Genomic DNA, 20,077 nt, shown 5'->3' on the forward strand with positions numbered 1-20,077 from the left:
GGATTCCTCTGGTAGAATCTGGAATTTTCTATACACCCTTATTATTCTGAAGTACCACTACAATGTTTCTAGATGACCATTCTAATTCAATATAGTCCAGCATGAGTTAACCCCAATCTGAGCTCCGGAGCTGCCTGGGGCCTGCTACTGACCCGGGGCCAACGCTATGGCCGAGGTAGGTGATGTCTGCCTCCGTGGGCTGCTGCTTATTTAGGGGCAGGATGCACCAGTCTGCCAGCACTTGGCAGGAATCATGACCGGCGTTATGACTCGCACCTGATTTTGGTCGCATCTGGGCAGCCACACCAGTCAGGTTGAGGCAGATGACGTAGACAGAACGTGCTTACGTGCCCATCTCACAGACCCCCCCCCCCCCGAAGAAGGTGCTGGGCCTCCTCCTACACAGGTGGCCACGTGGGCCAGGGATGGCCTCCGAGTGTCCGAGGCCATGAGGCCTGCACCTGAGACACTGCTTTGTACGCTTTGCCTATAAATGGTGGAGTCCTAGGAATCCTTTCAACAACCAAACATTTAAATTAATTAAAGTAGCACATATCTGTAAAAGGAGTAAAATTACTAACTGCAGCATGAGAAATAAAACCTCTATAATGAATTACAACAAGAATCCAGATATTTTCTCAACATCTCCAAAGGTGCTGGTTCTTGAGTCAAGCAAATTACTTTTAATGAGCACAACTGTCTAGCAGAAATGAAAATGCAAGCTGTACATGTTCCTTTAAAATTTCTAAAAATAAATAAATAAATAGAAATGGGTGAATTCCATTTTAATAACATTTTATTTCACCTACTATATGTCAAGAACATGATCTTTTCAACAGGCAATCAAAACAGGTTATTAATGAGATATTTTACCTTCTTTTTTCACACTAAGTCTTCAAAACCTTGTATTTTTACACTTACAAGACATCGGCTGAGACTGGCTACGCCCAAGTGTCCACCTGCTGCACACGGCGACCGGAGCAGGCAGTGCAGCAGGGTGGGGTCTGAATCGAATTATTCAGCTCCTTTGGGTTGTTTTCTAATATTCGGTTACTTTGGATAACAGTAAGCGATCTCTTTTCAGAAACTGGGCGGCCTGGCTTCCTCTTTGCTACCATTATTAAATGGTCTGTTGCTTTCTACCAAGTGCCTATGCTTCCACTCTGAACTCAGCCCCCCACCCCATTTCTGCCGGAGGTCACTGGGCCTCAAATGCTGCCACGTTCCTTCCACTGTACCCCTAACGATATATGCCGGTTCCTTTATCTGTAGTGTTCCTTGTGTGGTGCTTCTTGGGGAGAAAGACTGCATGGACATGTGCTTCATTCAGTACTCTTCTGTTCAGTTGTGCAAATCCATTACTTTAGAATTAAACTACTGCATTTTCAAATGTTATAGCATTAAATGAATGTGAGTGATGAATAACGCCCACCTTCCATCACAGGAAAAGCTGTGGTGAACCAATGCCAACTCAGAGTTCTTTGCCTCAAGGTGAAAATCATCAACTGATGGGACTTATTTAATTTCAAACATTTATCAATTACTATGAAGTAAAACCACCTGGTTCTCAGGCACATGGATTTGCTCATACTGATCTTCATAAAAGTCCGACAAATATGTTCTCATAACTTAGGAATGTGAATCTGGTTTAAGTTCTTCTTCACAATATAAATGTTTTCATCTGGTAAGTTTGTAACATTGGCTAAAGGCTTGACATGTGCCCAGGGATCATTGGTTTTCTCCTTGATATGGATCCTCTTGTGTATAGTAAATTTGATACCAAAACACCTTTGTCGCGGAGCCTTTCCACGGTGCATTTTCAGTTATAATCAATCTTGAATGTTTGCTAAATGTCTTGTCAAATTCACATCTCTGAAACGGCTCCCCTCCTGTACAAATACTCGGAAGTTTATTAAGGCTAATGCAGTGCTTTAAGAGACTTCCTCATTCACTGTAACTGAAATTCACAAAGACTAGAACATATACTAAGAGCCTTCCCGTAAGCTCTACATTTGCAAGGTTTCTCTCCAATATGAATCTTCCAGTTAACATTAAGGTAGAACACTGGCTGCTGGCCTTTCTACCAAGTGACTCTGTTTATAAAATTAAATATAAAATAAAACTATGGGAAAGCTAGAAAAAGCCATCAAGCTTCATAAAAAGTTGAAGCTTTTTAAAACAAGAGACTACTATATTTCAATTATACCGCAAGTAGATGTTAGTACATATTTAAACCCTGAATGAATTATTCACCTTTGAATAATCCATCTGAACAGTGAGTACTGCAATATTATAGAGGTAATGGAAATTACATAGAACTTCAATGTAATACTGTGCCCTTCAATCTAAATTCTGTCAATCCCTTTAATTTGCTTAAAAGTACTTAAGGCATATAAGTTTAAGAGCAGCAGATTAAATAGCTTCATTAGTATAAAAAGAAAGGGGGGAAAAAAGATGTATCTGTTCATCCTGGCATTGGACACTGTCCTCCTTAGAGATGAACACGGAGTAGGCAGAGGGAAGGAAGGAGCAGTTTCTCTGTAACACCTGGCCAAAGTAAACACCTGCTGAAAACTGGCGTCCTGAACTCAGTTTTCTGAAACCACACCGCTACCCTCTCATCCCCCACTCTCAGCAATCTTGGCCCACGAAGCGCCTCTCACCTCTCTTGGCCACGATGCTCACTGACCGCCCACAGGCTACCACCTACACTCAACATTACTCACACAGGCAACCTCGCCACCAGGATTGCCTTGGGAAGCACACTCTGCACTGCAACTAAGGCCATGGGTGTCTCCTCCCCACCACAGTAGACAGTAAGCTGTATGAGCAGGGACCCTTTATATCCCCAGAACCTTGACAAATGTCTGGTGTGTGGAACCAATCAGTTTTTGAAGAACCTATCCTATCTGGAGTCATGCAGATACCTTCAAAATTCACTTTATAGAAAATAATTTATTTCCTAAGTATTAGAGGTTGTTTTAATTGCTTTGTTCTCTTATGTCCTAAGAAGTTTAAAAAAAAAAAAAAGGAGAGAAAAACATCAATAGCATTATATGAATAACATGATTCAGTTATTATTTTCCTAAGATATTTTACAATTAAAATTCTGTCAGTCACATATTAAGTGAATAAATAATATAAAGAAAAAGTTAACATCACTGTAATATGGCAATAAAAATTTTTATCTTTTTTGGTGTGTGCCATTAACCTAGGCCCATGTAACTTTAATGTCCATGAAGGGTCTCTCCCAGGAAAATGCACTTACCCTGACATCGGTAGCATCTCCATGCCTGATCATACTGGCCCAAGTGGCTGGCTCACTGCTGTTTTCAAAATAATGAAAGACCTTCAACACTCGCTCCATTGCCCCAGGGGAACGTTCCACTCCGGTACCCAGGTGAGTTTTGGTACTCGAATTTGGTGTGTGATTCAAGTTTGGGTCAAGGTAAGCAGCTGCCATTATTTTGCTAGATGCTATGTATCTGTCATACTCTAGAAGGGGGGAAAAAAGCTGTCAGTGTACCATATTTGAAATCTATTAAAATGTGGTTAAAATCTATTAAAACATGATATACTGATCCTTATATTAACAACACTGCTCTGTGTTCTTCCCCTGTGGTCATGTCATATGCAGAAGGTGAGCATCGGGAGAGCAGAGACCTGACTGACCAAGATAATCGCTGTACTCTCCTGCACCCGGAGCACTACCGAATTCACGATAGCATAACAAATATTTGTTAAATTTTCTTAACAAATTAAAAGACCAGGAGTCCTATTTTAGCTCTGTCAAAAATTCACCATGTTATCTATGAACAATGTCACCTCACCGTCCACCCTTTTAAAATCATAGCCTTTAAATCTGTGGGAAAACCTCACAGGAAAGCCAAATATGTTAATTTTGCTGACTACTTCTGAAAACCTATACATGAGATGCAAGTTCTTTCTTCATACAATAAAAATGCAATGAGTGGTCATGACACATACTAGGCACTGGTGACAAAAACCCCAGAGTTAAAACCAAGTCCTCCCACTTATCCAGTCCCTCAGCAGGAGGAGAGTCAGACAAGTCACAACTGAAAATAAAACGAAACCAGAAAGCACAAACCAACCACTGTCTGGTCTGTCGGTGTGATAGGAAGACTTCCATTTGAATGTGGGGCAATAGCTTGGCCAACATGAACACTCCCACTGAGAAAAGTCAGGTTAAAAACCAGACCAACGGGGCGCCTGGGTGGCACAGCAGCTAAGCGTCTGCCTTCGGCTCAGGGCGTGATCCCGGCGTTGTGGGATCGAGCCTGACATCAGGCCCTTCTGCTATGAGCCTGCTTCTTCCTCTCCCACTCCCCCTGCTTGTGTTCCCTCTCTCGCTGGCTGTCTCTATCTCTGTCGAATAAATAAAAATCTTTAAAAAAAAAAACCAAAAAAACCAGACCAACGTTTGGAGTCCAAGATGTTGTGAGGCAACCAGGACAGCAGGGGACATAGGTGGAGACATGAAGAGACACTGAACAACAGCTGCCTCTTCCCAAAGGGCATTTGCCAATTCTGGGCCTTCAAGAGCCTGAAGATCCAAGAAAAAGCCACCAATGAGAGAGAAACCGGCTGAGCTTTTGGCAGTGAGAGACCAAGTTATGAGCATGGGGACCCTAGGACTCTGGTGAGCAGGACAGGGTGGAGAACTGAGCCACACACTCCGCTAGTTGTCCCTTTAAGATAGTTACCGATCCTGAAACCAAGCCCAAAGGGAGCCATTAGAAACTCAGTGAAGCTGAAGACAGGCAGAAGAGACTAGGAGTCCACCTGGGCCCAGCAGACAAAACGGGAACAGCATGACAGACAAACTCAATCTAACCAACAGAAAGCACTACACCCAAGCGCAATTCACCTCCGCAAGAGAAGTACCCACTAACTACGCACAGGAGGCAGTCACTAAAATTGACCACGTGGCGGGTGAAAGAGCAAGATTCAATAAATATCAAAGGACTAAAATTATTAAAAGTATATTCTGTCTCTAGCATTAAAGCTGGACAACAACAAAATAATTAAAAAATCACCAACTGTCTGGAAAAAAATCACCGTTTGGAAATTAAGCAACATATTTCAAGTAACCCATTAGCCAAAAAGAAACTCAAAGTATTCTCAATTCAACAATACAATTAAAAAGAAAGATCAATACTACATGCAGACAGAGCTGTGATTAGAATAAAATCTACGCTTTTATTATTTTTTTTAAAGACTTCATTTTTAAGTCATCTCTACACCCAGCCTGGGGCTTGAACTTACAACCCTGAGATCAAGTGTTGCACGTTCCACCTACTGAGTCAGCCTGGCGTCCCTAAGATCAATACTCTTAAATGCATGTATTAGAAATGAAGATTGGAAATTAATCATCTAAATATCCATATTTCGCAGTACAATTTGGAAGTTGAACAAAATCAAGGTTTGGTTTTTTTTTTTAACAAGAATAATGCAACTGATAGACCTCTAGCAAGACTAATCAAGGAAAAAAAAGATAAGGCGAAAACTAATGACAGCAAGAATGAAGCAGAACAGATAACAGAATGTTAATAATAGGAAGTAATGATAGAATATCAGATATTATTAAGAGAATATCATGACTATGTCAATGAACATAAAAGTTGAGATGCATACACAATTCTTTTTTAAAAGATTTTATTTATTTATTTAACAGAGAAAGAGAGAGCACAAAAGCTGGCAGAGGGGCAGAGGGAGAGGGAGAAGGAGGAGGAGGCTCCCCAGTGAGCAGGAAGCCTAGCTTGGGGCTTGATCTCAGGACCCTGGGATCAGGACCAAAGCCGAAGGCGGACACCTAACCGACGGAGCCACCCAGGTACCCTGAGATGGGGCATACACAATTCTTTGCAAAGTACAACTTAAGCCCAAGCCATTAGAAACTGCTGCTGTACGAAACCAAAACCATAAATATAAAGCCTATTTAAATAGACCTATTCCGTTAAAAATGGTCAATCTGCAATTAAAATTCTTCCCACAAAGGAATATCTGAATTCTTCCAATAATTTCAGGAAGAATAATATTAATCTTACAGAAATTCTTCCACTGAACAAATAGGGAACATTTCCCAACTTATCTTATGAAACCAGCAAAACACTGATACAAAACCAGTCAAGGACAATATGAGAAAGGGTACGAATCAATCTTTCTTATAAACACAGGTGCAAAAATCTTAAAAAAAAAAAAAAATCAGCAAATGTCATCACGCAATATTTCATAATGTATCATGACCAAGAGGGATCCGTCAGAGGAACGCAAGGGTGGTTAAACACTCAAACAGAGGTCTCTGTTTGCGGCAGTCTTCGTCACACTGTCAGAGCACGGGAGCCACCAAGACACCCTACAGCAGGTGAAAGGATAAAAAACACTGTGGTCTATCCAGGCAGTGGAATATTTAGTGCTAAAAAGCAATGAGCTACCAAACCATGAAAAGACTTGGAGGAACCTTCAATGCGTATTACTAAGTGAGAGAAGCCGATCACACTATATGATTCCAAATACATGACATTCTAGGAATGGCAAACCCACAGAGACAGTAAAAATTTCAGTGGATGCAGAGTTTGGGGGGGGCAAGGATGAAAAAGTGGAGCAAAAAGGACTTTTCGGGCAGCAAAAAGATTATGTAGGACAGTATAATGAGGATACATGTCATTATATATCTGTGCAAACCCGCAGAACGTACACCACAAGAGTGACCCTACAGTAAACCGTGGACTTCGGCGATAACTGATGTGTCCATGTAGGTTCACCAGTTATAACAGATGTACCACTCTGCTGGGGGATGCTGATAATGGGGAAGTGTAGCAAAAAGCCTCGCTTGGGACTTCTCATTCCATAGTTGAGACCTGCTCAGGCATCAGAGCTCTGACTCTCAGCACACTGCCCCAGGCAGCACTGCGGGGAGGGTGGGGGAGGGGGTGCAGGGCAGGGCTTCCTAAAACGGAATGCTAATCTCGCTGCTGACTATCGGAGCCTCGGCTCTCCCTTGAACACAGGAGATAGACACCTTTTCTGCTCTTGAAAGAAGTAGGGCAGTCCCAAGTCAGGGTGTGAGGAAACAAGGTGCTGACAAACCTTGGAGTTCAAGCTGGGCCTCACCCCACAGTCTGATATAAATACTCCATAAAATAGCACAGATGCAAGAGAGGAAGCAAAATACTCCCAGAGTTCCCTAGATGATACTCACTATAACACCCCAAGATCCCACCAAGACAGCAAACTGATTCTCCTTGAAATATGCCAGCCCTTTAATAAAACTTGAGATGTCTGCCAGAACATGAGAGAAGGAGCAAAGAATGCAAACTGATACAGCTCAATTTTAAAAACTTCAGACATAAACAAGTTTGGAGAGTTTTTAAGAAGTTGGTGATGACCCTAGTTACAGTAAATCCTTAAACAAACTAGACTGCTGTAAAAACTTTCCTCTCCCAAATGTTGTTCTTTCATACAAGATTTGGGTTTCTCTTCTCATCAAGAGTCTAATCTGAATACACTAAATTTCCTATATTGATTTTACTTAACAAAGAGCTAACGTTACTTAAATATTTAATGTTATATCAATACGTGACGGCCTGTATTTTCCAAAAGTCGCCGTGAAAGTGCCTCCTGCTCCAGTGTGACTCTGCCTCTCTCTTCCACAGGTGGAGGCCACGTTCCTTCCCCTCACATCTGGGGGGGCTCCTGACGCACCTAAGAAACATCCCGCGCCAGGTATTAAGAGGCAAACTAGGTTCCCTTGGTTCTCTTGGGCTGCTCGCTCATGAAACCCAACCACATGCTACCCAGAAGCGCAAGAAGCCCGAGAACTGAGCTCCAAGAACCAAAGCCTGAGCTGAGCTGCCCGCTGACAGGCAGCATCGAGTTCCGAGGCCCGTGGCAGAGCCAGCCTCCGAGTGGGCCCTCTGGCTGCCCGCTGTGCCTCCTGAGCTCCCGCCACATGGAAACAGCTGTCCCTCTGGAGCCCTGTCCAGACAACAGATTGGAACAAAATAATTCTTGTCATTTTAAGCCACTAAGTGTTGGGATGACTTGTTATCAGCAAAGATAACTAATATCGCATGGATCCCAACTAAAGGAAGCACGGGTGGTTCTCGCTTTGCACAGGAGCGTGGGGCCTACGATGACTTGACAAAAGTGGTTTGAACAGCACTTGCCTTCTTCTTCCCCTCGCTCTATGACTAAAGACACAGAGTAAGTATCTTTCCAATGCCTTGGCAAACTGTCATGCTCCTTTCTAAGTTTTGGGTCAGCCTCCATCATCGTAGCCTCGTACATTCAGTGTCGTAAGCCACCTCCGAAACCGCCTCTGCTACGAACTTTCTTGCCACGTCTCCTCCTCCGGAACATCCTCTTTTTTGTCACAACTCTCTTCCTCACTTGTCAATAAGTTCACCTTTATTTGCAAAGCTCCTCTGACCACACAACTAGAAAGTCTGGCTCCACAGCAAAGTCAACATTCCTACAGTCAGCTATGTGCTTCTGTGACCGTCTCAGTCAGAACGCTGCACGGTGACCCGCACGGCGCAGGAAGCTTCTGCCGCACCGCACACCACACACTTACACTCTCCGTTACTTCCCGCCGCACGGCTGGGATTTCTGCGTCCGCGTCACCTCCAGCTGTAGCACGCAGAGCCTGCCCAAACTCCACACGCCGGCTTTAAGAGCTGAAATAACTGCTGGGTCCACTGGCCAGAGTAACGCAACTAAGTCCGCTGGTTCCTGGGGCGGCTTCATGCAAGCCGAGGGCTCGGCTGCTCCCGCTCCACGGTCACCAGCTTCACAGGACCTCGGCCCGTTCGATTTCACTTCCAGTGTTACCATTTCCTGCTTCAACGCTGCAACTCATCTTTGTTGTCCAATTCCCTCCTATGATGATCCATTTTTGTAAAATGTCACAAGGGTTTATCCCTGGCAAACAAGAAGGCACCACGACTACACATTTGCTGTCTGTGTATAAACTGAGTAACAGACACAGGGTGGCCAGTCAGCAGCAGACTGGGAAAGAGCTACCGTGACCGGCCGCTGGTCACACTTCACATCTGTTGTTTCTATAGTGATCTGCAGACCAAGTCTGTACTTGATGCAATTGCCCACAGGTGATACCTGTGTTAACTAAAACGGAACCATTCTGTTGAGGACGGGTATTATTTAAGCCACAGAAACTGATATTCGTACATACTGGAACCATGCAAAGCATGGACTGCCGGCATAACAATTCAACTAATATCTTCATTACACAGACTGTTTTTTGGATTTCGGATAATATGGCAAACTATGTAAATCATTTACTTTACTTGAGATATCACTATAAAAATTTTAATGCTATATATCTGATGAAAATATTCAACATTAGACTTTAATATCAACTATAAATTAATTTCTAAGACTGCTAACACCGAGACCTTGAAAGTAATTGGTGAATAATTTTTGGAGACTTAAAAAAATTCCTAAGGAAATGAGGAATGGCAAAATATAAAGAATACAACTGTGCTGAGTTACATACAGTCTTACTTAATTCAGCCAATTTAAACATATGTTATTTGTAAAACCCACATTAACAAAGTGTTGTTAAGATGAACATGTTTTAAATCTAAAGTTAATGTGACAAGTGTAGTTAAGTCATAGCAGTTAAGTCATCATAACCTACTTGTGTTTGTTTATGTATTTATGTTTTAAAGATTTTATTTATTTACGAATGTAGGTTATGGGAGATTACTGACTCAATGAAATGATCCAATGTCAGAATCATCGGCATCCCCGAGGGGGTGGAGAAAAACAGAGGTCTAGAAGAGATATTTGAACAAATTGTAGCTGAAAACTCCCCTAATCTAGCAAGGGAAACAAACATTCGTGTCCAAGAGACAGAGAGGACCCCTCTCAAGCTCAACCACGACAAACCTACGCCACGTCACGTCATAGTGCAAATCGCAAATATTAGATCCAAGGATACAGTATTGAAAGCGGCCAGGGCAAAGAAATTTCTCACGTACCAAGGCAAAGGCATCAGAATTACGTCAGACCTGTCTACACAGACCTGGAATGAGAGAAAGGGTTGGGGGGGGGGCATTTTAAAAGCTCTTTCAGAGAAAAACATGCAGCCAAGAATCCTTTATCCAGCAAGGCTGTCATTCAGAATTGATGGAGAAATAAAGACATTTCAGAATCGCCAGTCATTAACCAATTTCGTAACCACGAAACCAGCCCTACAGGAGATATGAAGGGGGGTTCTATAAAGGTAAAAAGGCCCCAAGAGTGATACAGAAAAGAAAGTCACAACCAATACAAACAAAGACTTTACTGGCAACATGGCATCATTAAAATTCTATCTCTCAGTTCTTAGTGCCAATGTAAATGGTTTAAATACTCCCATAAGACGCCACAGGGTTGCAGACTGGATAAAAAGAAATGACCCATCCATTTGCTGTCTACAAGAGACTCATTTCGAACCCAAAGATGCATTCAGACTGAGAGTAAGGGGATGGAGTTCACGCAAATGGACCTCAAAAGAAAGCTGGGGTAGCAATTCTCATATCAGATAGATTGGATTTTAAACTAGAGACTATAGTTAGAGATGCAGAAGGGCACTATATTGGGGCGCCTGGGTGGCACAGTGGTTAAGAGTCTGCCTTCGGTTCAGGGCGTGATCCCGGCGTTGTGGGATCGGAGCCCACATCAGGCTCCTCTGCTGTGAGCCTGCTTCTTCCTCTCCCACTCCCCCTGCTTGTGTTCCCTCTCTCACTGGCTGTCTCTATCTCTGTCAAATAAATAAATAAATAAACCTTAAAAAAAAAAAAAAAGAAGGGCACTATATTATTCTTAAAGGAAGTATTCAACAAATGGATATGACAATTATAAATATATATGCCCCCAACAGGGGAGCAGCAAGATACACAAGCCAACTCTTAACCAGAATAAAGAGACATACAGATAAAAATACATTAATAGTAGGGGACCTCAACACTCCACTATCAGAAATAGACAGAACACCCTGGCAAAAAATAAGCAAAGAATCAAAGGCTTTCAATGCCATACTCGACGAGTTGGACCTCATAGATATATATAGAACACTACACCCCAGAACCAAAGAATACTCATTCTATTCTAATGCCCATGGAACATTCTCAAGAATACACCATGTTCTGGGACACAAAACAGGTCTCAACCGATACCAAAAGATTGAAATTATCCCCTGCATATTCTCAGACCACAACGCTCTGAAATTGGAACTCAACCAGAGGAAAAATTTGGAAGAAACTCAAACACTTGGAGACTAAGAACCGTCCTGCTCAGGAATGACTCGATAAACTAGGAAATCAAAAATCAACTTAAACAATTTATGGAGACGAACGAGAATGAAAACACAACGGTCCAAAACCTATGGGATACTGCAAAGGCAGTCCTAAGGGGCAAATACACAGCCATCCAAGCCTCACTCAAAAGAATAGAAAAATCTAAAATGCAGCTTTTATATTCTCACCTCAAGAAGCTGGAACAGCAACAGAGGGACAGGCCTAATCCACTCACGAGGAAGCAGTTGACCAAAATTAGAGCAGAAATCAATCAATCAGAAACCAGAAGTACAGGAGAGCAGATCAACAGGACTAGAAGCTGGTTCTTTGAGAGAATCAATAAAATTGACAGACCACTGGCAAGACTTATCCAAAAGAAAAGAGAAAGAACCCAAATTATTAAAATTATGAATGAAAAAAGGAGAGGTCACGACCAACACCATTGAAATTGGAAGGATTATTAGAAATTTTTATCAACAGCTATATGCCAATAAACTAAGTAATCTGGAAGAGATGGAATCCTTCCTGGAAACCTATTAACTACCAAGATTGAAACAGGAAGAAATTGATTTCTTAAACAGGCCAATTAATTATGAAGAAATTGAGTCAGTGATAAACAACCTTCCAAATAACAAAACTCCAGGCCCGGATGGTTTTCCTGGGGAATTCTACCAACCATTCAAAGAAGAAATAATACCTATTCTCCTAAAGCTATTTCAAAAAATAGAAACAGAAGGAAAGCTACCAAACTCATTCTATGAGGCCAATATTACCTTGATCCCCAAACCAGGCAAAGACCCCCTCAAAACGGAGAATGACAGACCGATTTCCCTAATGAATATGGACGCCAAAATCCTCAACAAGATACTTACTAATAGAATCCAACAGTACATTAAAAGGATTCTCCATCATGATCAAGTGGGATTCATACCTGGGATGCAAGCGTGGTTCAATATTCGCAAATCAATCAGCGTGATACATCATATCAACAAGAAAAGACTCAGGAACCATATGATCCTCTCAATTGATGCCGAAAAAGCATTTGACAAAATACAGCATCCTTTCCTGATTAAAACCCTTCAGAGTGTAGGAATAGAGGGTACACTTCTCAATCTCATAAAAGCCATCTATGAAAAGCCTACAGCAAATATCATTCTCAATGGGGAAAAGCTGGAAGCCTTTCCCTTAAGATCAGGAACACGACAAAGATGCCCACTCTCGCCACTATTATTCAACATAGTACTAGAAGTCCTTGCAACAGCAATCAGACGACAAAAAGGGATCAAAGGTATCCAAATCGGCAAAGAAGAAGTCAAAATGTCTCTCTTCACAGATGACATGATACTCTATATGGAAAACCCAAAAGAAGCCACTCCCAAACTATTAGAAGTTATAGAGCAATTCAGTAATGTGGCGGGATACAAAATCAATGCTCAGAAATCAGTTGCATTTCTATACACGAATAACGAGACCGAAGAAAGAGAAATGAGGGAATCCATCCCATTTACAATAGCACCAAAAACCATACGTTACCTTCAAATTAACTTAACCAGAGACGTAAAGGGCCTATATTCTAGAAACTATAAATTACTCTTGAAAGACATTGAGGAAGACAGAAAAAGATGGAAAAATATTCCATGCTCATGGATCGGAAGAATTAACATAGTTAAAATGTCCATGCTACCCAGAACAATCTACACTTTCACTGCTATCCCGATCAAAATACCAAGGACATTTTTCAAAGAACTGGAACAAATAGTCCTTAAATTTGTATAGAAACAGAAAAGGCCCCAAATCTCCAAGGAACTGTTGAAAAGGAAAAACAAAGCTGGGGGCATCACAATGCCGGATTTCGAGCTGTACTACAAAGCTGTGATCACAAAGACAGCATGGTACTGGCACAAAAACAGACACATAGACCAATGGAACAGAACAGAGAACCCAGAAATGGACCCTCGGCTCTTTGGGCAACTAATCTTTGATAAAGCAAGAAAAAACATCCGGTGGGAAAAAGACAGTCTCTTCAATAAATGGTGCTGGGAAAATTGGACAGCTACATGCAAAAGAATGAAACTTGACCACTCTCTCACACCATACACAAAAATAAACTCCAAATGGATGAAAGACCTCGATGTGAGACAGGAATCCATCAAAATTCTAGAGGGGAGCACAGGCAGCAACCTCTACGACATCGGCCAAAGCAACCTTTTTCATGACACATCCCCAAAGGCAAGAGAAACAAAAAATAAAATGAACTTATGGGACTTCATCAAGATAAAAAGCTTCTGCACAGCCAAGGAAACAGTCAAAAAAACTAAGAGGCAGCCCACAGAATGGGAGAATATATTTACAAGTGACACTACAGATAAAGGACTGGTATCCAAGATCTACAAAGAACTTCTCAAACTCAATACACGAGAAACAAATAAACAAATCAAAAAATGGGCAGAAGATATGAACAGACACTTTTCCAATGAAGACATACAAATGGCTAACAGACACATGAAAAAATGTTCAAAATCATTAGCCATCAGGGAAATTCAAATCAAAACCACACTGAGATACCACCTTACGCCAGTTAGAATGGCAAAAATTGACAAGGCAAGAGACAACAATTGTTGGAGAGGATGTGGAGAAAGGGGATCCCTCCTACATTGTTGGTGGGAATGCAAGTTGGTACAGCCACTCTGGAAAACAGTGTGGAGGTCCCTTAAAAAGTTAAAAATTGAGCTACCCTATGATCCAGCCATTGCACTACTGGGTGTTTACACCAAAGATACAGACGTAGTGAAGAGAAGGGCCATATGCACCCCAATGTTCATAGCAGCAATGTCCACAATAGCTAAATCGTGGAAGGAGCCGAGATGCCCTTCAACCGATGACTGGATTAAGAAGTTGTGGTCCATATATACAATGGAATATTACTCAGCTATCAGAAAGAACGAGTTCTCAACATTTGCTGCAACATGGACGGCACTGGAGGAGATAATGCTAAGTGAAATAAGTCAAGCAGAGAAAGACAACTATCATATGATTTCTCTCATCTATGGAACATAAGAACTAGGATGATCAGTAGGGGAAGAAAGGGATAAAGGAAGGGGGGGTAATCAGAAGGGGGAATGAAACATGAGAGACTATGGATATGAGAAACAAACTGAGGGCCTCAGAGGGGAGGGGGGTGGGGGAATGGAATAGACCGGTGATGGGTAGTAAGGAGGGCACGTATTACATGGTGCACTGGGTGTTATAAGCAACTAATGAATCATCGAGCCTTACATCGGAAACCGGGGATGTACTGTATGGTGACTAACATAATAAAATAAACAAATCATTAAAAAAAATAAAAATTTTATTTATTTGACAGAAAGAGAGAGAGAGCACAGCAGGGGGAGGAGGAGGGGGTAGGGGCACAGGGGAGAGACAGAAGCAGACCCTGATGTGAGGCTCTATCCCAAAACCCGGAGACCATGACCTGAGCCGAAGGCAGACCAACTGAGCCACCCAGGTGCCCCCACTTGTATATATTTAAACTCAGAAACAGAGAGGTGGCCACTGGCCAACACTGTCATCTATAAAAGGAGGAAAACCTAGAAACAATCAGAAATAATCTTTTCCATGGATCCAATTAGCACACCTAAAACAAATATGAAAGAGATTCTATCTTGGGATCCAGATGGAAAACTGATCTTTTCCTTTCTGAATATTATAGTAACTTTCTACATTGGACATTTCTAACATTGCTAAACCCTTCTCATTTTTTGTACTTGACAAAAACCAAAACTATACAACTGCTTTGTCAATTTAGAATATTAAAAATAATTAAGGCATACCCTGTGCTGGATTTCCTAAATTTTTTTAAAGATGTATTTATTTATTTGAGAGAGGGAGGGAAGGGGAGGGAGGGAAACATGTGAGCAGGGTGGGGAGAGGGCAGAGGGAGAGAGAGGATCTCACACAGACTCCCTGCTGAGTGCAGAGCCCAACAAGAGGAGGGATGCAGGACTCATTGCCGGGCTCAATCCCATGACCCATGAGACCATGAACTTAGCGGAAACCAAGGGCTGGACATTCAACCATCTGAGCCACCCAGGTGCCCCTGGATTTCTAAACTTCTGATTGCTATGTTACGGAAGCCACCTCTGTGAGCTCGGGTGGCTGCACTGATGGCTCTAACAGGCATATGTCCTCCCATTTAAAGCCTGAAGCCTGTACTAACACCTGTGAAGGTAAAAGGAGAATCCCGGAGGCCCTACACACAACAAGCAGGTCTTATGTTTCTACTATTTCCGGTATCATGAAACAGTTGTCCAGTTCGATTTAATGAAGCCAGAAGGACTTCAATCAGATAACCCAACTGACCCTACCAAAACTCACAGATACTAGACATCTTTATCTTATGTTGGCTCAGTCTACTAACCAGTTCAGTGACCGTTCCAGTCCTCTCTGCCCTCCTACTATCTTTCCCTTTCCCTGTCTTTCCAAAACAAGCACATTAGCGGACAATCTGTCCAACTGTCTATTTGATTCTCTACCCCTACAACTTTCTAACAAGGACCTTAGAACTGAAGCTAGGAACACAAATGGTACTGTACTTCACCCCAAATCTAAGAATCACATTTCCTTTCACCTCCGATACCAGAATATTATTAACCCCAAGACACCTAAACTAGGCTCCAGGCGCCACTAACTAACCAACAATACTGGTATTTCCCTGAGCCCCAACGGAGCTCAGGGACTCTGAGGAATCGGGAGAACACGTGACCCCGAGGATCAACAGTCTGGGCCAGCAGCCTTCCTCAGAGAACTACACCGACACTAGTATGGCTCTATTTAAATTCTCTCAGGGTATCTGTATGCCCCACCGAGACCAATTTAATTACAGACTGACTGTTAAAAGCCAGGTATCACATGCAATAGATGTATATCCTCTCAAAACATAACCACCCAACTATTCTTTGTGGAATCAGGTGATCGCCCCCAGCATACCTGATCAAATGAACTCTGCAGTTCCTTGTATTTAGTAACGGTCGGAGGGTCTGAAAACCTGTAGTTCCCCGGTCTGTAGGAGGGTCTCTATGCTGGCTAGGAGCTCCCAGCCGAGAGCACGGGACCATGTTACCGGTAGCTACGGCCCACGGAACACGACACCAGCCCAAGCTCTAAGGGCTCACCTCACCAGCAAAAGTTCATCGGCTCACAGGCTTAGATGTTATAGTCATTCTCGACCATTCACTGGATAGCCAAGGCGGAACTGTACAACAGGTATACTGGGTCAATAATTTAGAAAAGGGGAAATAACTGACGGATACGAGGGGGAAAAAAAGTCCACTTTGTTATCCAAGACGGACCAACCTGATCCAAGAGACTTTTTCTCTCAGGCCTTAAGCGAACTAGAAAACCAGCCATAATGAAGGTTCCCCCAGTTTCTCGTGACTGTTGTGTTAGCATCTTCTTCTGTGTTAGGTAGCTAGATATTTAAATATTGTAACAAAGCCACTGTGCTGAGCTAAGATCCAATTAACGCTACAGTAACAAAAGGAACCGAAATGGATAAAAAGGTGGTCTGGAGAAACCAGGATGAGGAAAATGGCCCAGAAGTGGCCTAACTAAAGAAGAAGGGCCCCCAAGAGGCCACTAGCCGAAGTCACCCAATAGAGGAACATGTCACGCACACTGCACTGTTTCTAGGAGCACCCGCAGGGAACTGAGGCTGCCTCTCAGACGCCATCCATGTGCTCCAAGCAAACTTCGATAAACTGCAGCCAATCAGCCAGAGGTCAGATCAAGACACAAATGTAAAGGTGCTGCTTAATAATTTCCATCTTCTCTATTCTAACAGAACAATAACATTTAGTGATATGAATGCTGAAACAAACTGGCCTATCCATACAACAGAGCAGAAGAGCATTCAGCCATAACAAGGACAAAGTCCTGGTACCACTACACCATGGATAAACCTTGACGTCATTGGGATAAGTCAAAGAAGCCAGACAAAAGGCCGTATGTTGTAGGATCCATTTATATGACAATCCCAGAAGAGGCAAATCCAAGGGGACAGAAAGCAGGTACGTGCTTGCCAGAGGCTGGAGGGAGGGAGATGAGGAGTGCCTGGCTATGGGTATTGGGTCTCTTTTTGGGGTGACGGAGCCGGACAGCGGCGATGGTCGCACAACCCTGTGTGTATACTTAAAACCACATGGAGAATTTCACGTCACATGTGAAATTCTGTTATGTGAAATTTATCTCCATTTTTAAAATTTATTTTTTTGGGGGCGCCTGGGTGGCACAGCGGTTAAGCGCGTCTGCCTTTGGCTCAGGGCGTGATCCTGGCGTTATGGGATCGAGCCCCACATCAGGCTCCTCCGCTAGGAGCCTGCTTCTTCCTCTCCCACTCCCCCTGCTTATGTTCCCTCTCTCACTGGCTGTCTCTATCCCTGTCAAATAAATAAATAAAATCTTTAAAAAAAAAAATAAAATAAAATAAAATTTATTTTTTTTAAGTATAGTTTTTCTATGGCTCCAAAATCTTAAACACCAACAATGCTAATAAGCGTGGCAAAGATGTGGAGCAAATAGAGCTTTTCTATGCTGGTAGCTGGGCTATAATCTGATACAGGCATGTCGGAAACGATCTCTGCTACAGCTGGAGAGCACCGGGACACACACTACAAGCAGCCACTTCACTCTTAGGTACATGCCGAAGAGAGACCCAGGCGCAGGGCCACCAGAAGACGCATGCAGGGGGCGCCTGGGTACCGCAGCGGTTAAGCATCTGCCTTCGGCTCAGGGCATGATCCCAGCGTTCTGCGTTCGAGCCCCACATCGGGCTCCTTCGCTAAGAGCCTGCTTCTTCCTCTCCCACTCCCCCTGCTTGTGTTCCCTCTCTCGCTGTCTCTGTCAAAAATAAATAAAATCTTTAAAAAAAAAAAAAAAAGACGACGACGACGCATGCAGTATTCATAGCTGCGCCATTCACATAGCTCAAAACTGGAAACAACCCAACCATCCATCAATAATAAAACAAACTGTGGTATATTCTTAAATGGAATACTATATAGCAATGAAAAATGAGGAAGTGCTACATGCAACAACTTGGATGAATTTCACGGACATTATGATAAATAGGCAAAACAGAGTCATGGTGACAGAAATCAAAATGTTGGTCACCTTCCCAGGGATATTGATTGAAAGGAACCATGAGGGAGGCTGCTGGGGCTGGTGACGTTGTAAACACTGATATGGAAGGTAGTAGTTAAACCTATACCAGGATACACAAGATGTATGCATTTTACAGTACACACACACACACACACACACACACACACACACACACACATTTATTTACAAAATGAGAACAAAAATTTTTCCCAGAAGACAAATGACCAAAAGCAACATGCCATGCCAAATGCACTGGCTAAAATCAACTGCCTGAGCCACAATTATCAACCTAACAAAGAAACGATTCACGTGGGCACATTTCATAAACGGCAACTGTTCTTGATTTTTACGTTTCTGCCTAGGCCTCTCTTCTAATTGTACATGAACATGTTATTGTGCAAAACAGGTAAAATGAATGATGCTTGCAAATACCAAATTACCATTCATTCACCATCTTCTATGAAAGGAGTTCTTTACACACGTACTGACATACATATGACAGAGATCTTTGAGAATCTGTTGAAAAATATGAACATTTTCAAGAGAAAATGCATATACATTAAAACACACAAAATTTTGTATATGATTGAAAAGTTCATGGATCCCCTAAAACTCAAACTTGGACCCCAGCTCTAAGACCAACAGTCCAATCAACGGAGGCAAATGTCTGCCACTGCCAACACTCATTACAAACAAAATTACTACTTCCTGGGTGACTCTACATGCAAGGAAGACATAGGTCATCTCGTTTAATTTCATTTCCACCTCAACTGCTAGAGGTGGGTGGTGCTTGCCTGGTTACAGCGACATAAAAGTCTAAGATGAAAGACGCTGCATGTTCCAAGGACATAAGTCTCCTCCATGGCCAGGTGGTGACAGTGTGACACTGGGGCTCTGAAGTCCTTTCAGTTAAGGTACACCATACATCTAAACACTAGGGAGCCCTTTCACCCCCACCTAACAATGTTCTCTGCCCCTGAAACCCTCGACCTGGGGGAAGCAGCCCACTTTCATCAGTATGCACACATGCGTGTGCACACACACAACTACTGTAGTCCCCACACTAGGAGTAAAAGAGTGTACCCTGATGGGTGCGGCACATCTTGTCACACCTATGGCAGGAAAGGCCAGAGAAATCTGGCACATCCTGGAACGGGGCTTCCTACTGCAGCTTCCCCGCGACTGACTGGCAATGGGAAGAAGAAGGCAGGAAGACATCTTTTTCCTTATCACTCAATCAATGGTAGCTAACGTGATGAAAAGAAATAGAGGAAGTATGGCCAGATGGAACGGGTGGACGGCCGGTGGGAGCCTGGATTGGTGTGTCTGTGTCACACGACAGGACCCCCAGGTTTCCTGGAAATCACAGCAGTAAGGGCTGTCCCCTTAAAGCCAGGCTGAGGAGGTCCATGCCTGGTTCCTAATTACTTCTACTGAGCACATCAATCAATGATACACATTCTCGAGCACATCTTTGTTACTAATTGCAAATCTCCCAGAGAAAAGAAACACAGCTAAAGTATTTTTCTATAATATTACTTTATAATTGAATTATATGTTTAAAAATGTAAAATAAAACAGAGTTAATGCAGGCG

General features: G+C 42.7%; 1 protein-coding gene across 1 annotated transcript in view; it reads right to left on the reverse strand.

Annotated features, from left to right (window-relative positions):
- LOC148108128 (focal adhesion kinase 1-like) overlaps positions 1 to 20,077 on the reverse strand; it is a 51,065-nt gene that overhangs the window by 8,156 nt on the left and 22,832 nt on the right. Inside the window, exon 3 of the mRNA XM_087853835.1 lies at positions 3,269 to 3,495. Coding sequence (XP_087709961.1) covers positions 3,269 to 3,463 — 195 coding nt within the window. The 5' untranslated portion in view covers positions 3,464 to 3,495. The remainder of the gene's footprint in view (positions 1 to 3,268; positions 3,496 to 20,077) is intronic.

Source organism: Ursus americanus, chromosome 22, assembly GCF_024610735.1.
Source record: "Ursus americanus isolate L20-20 chromosome 22, mUrsAme1.1.p, whole genome shotgun sequence".
NCBI lineage: Eukaryota > Metazoa > Chordata > Mammalia > Carnivora > Ursidae > Ursus > Ursus americanus.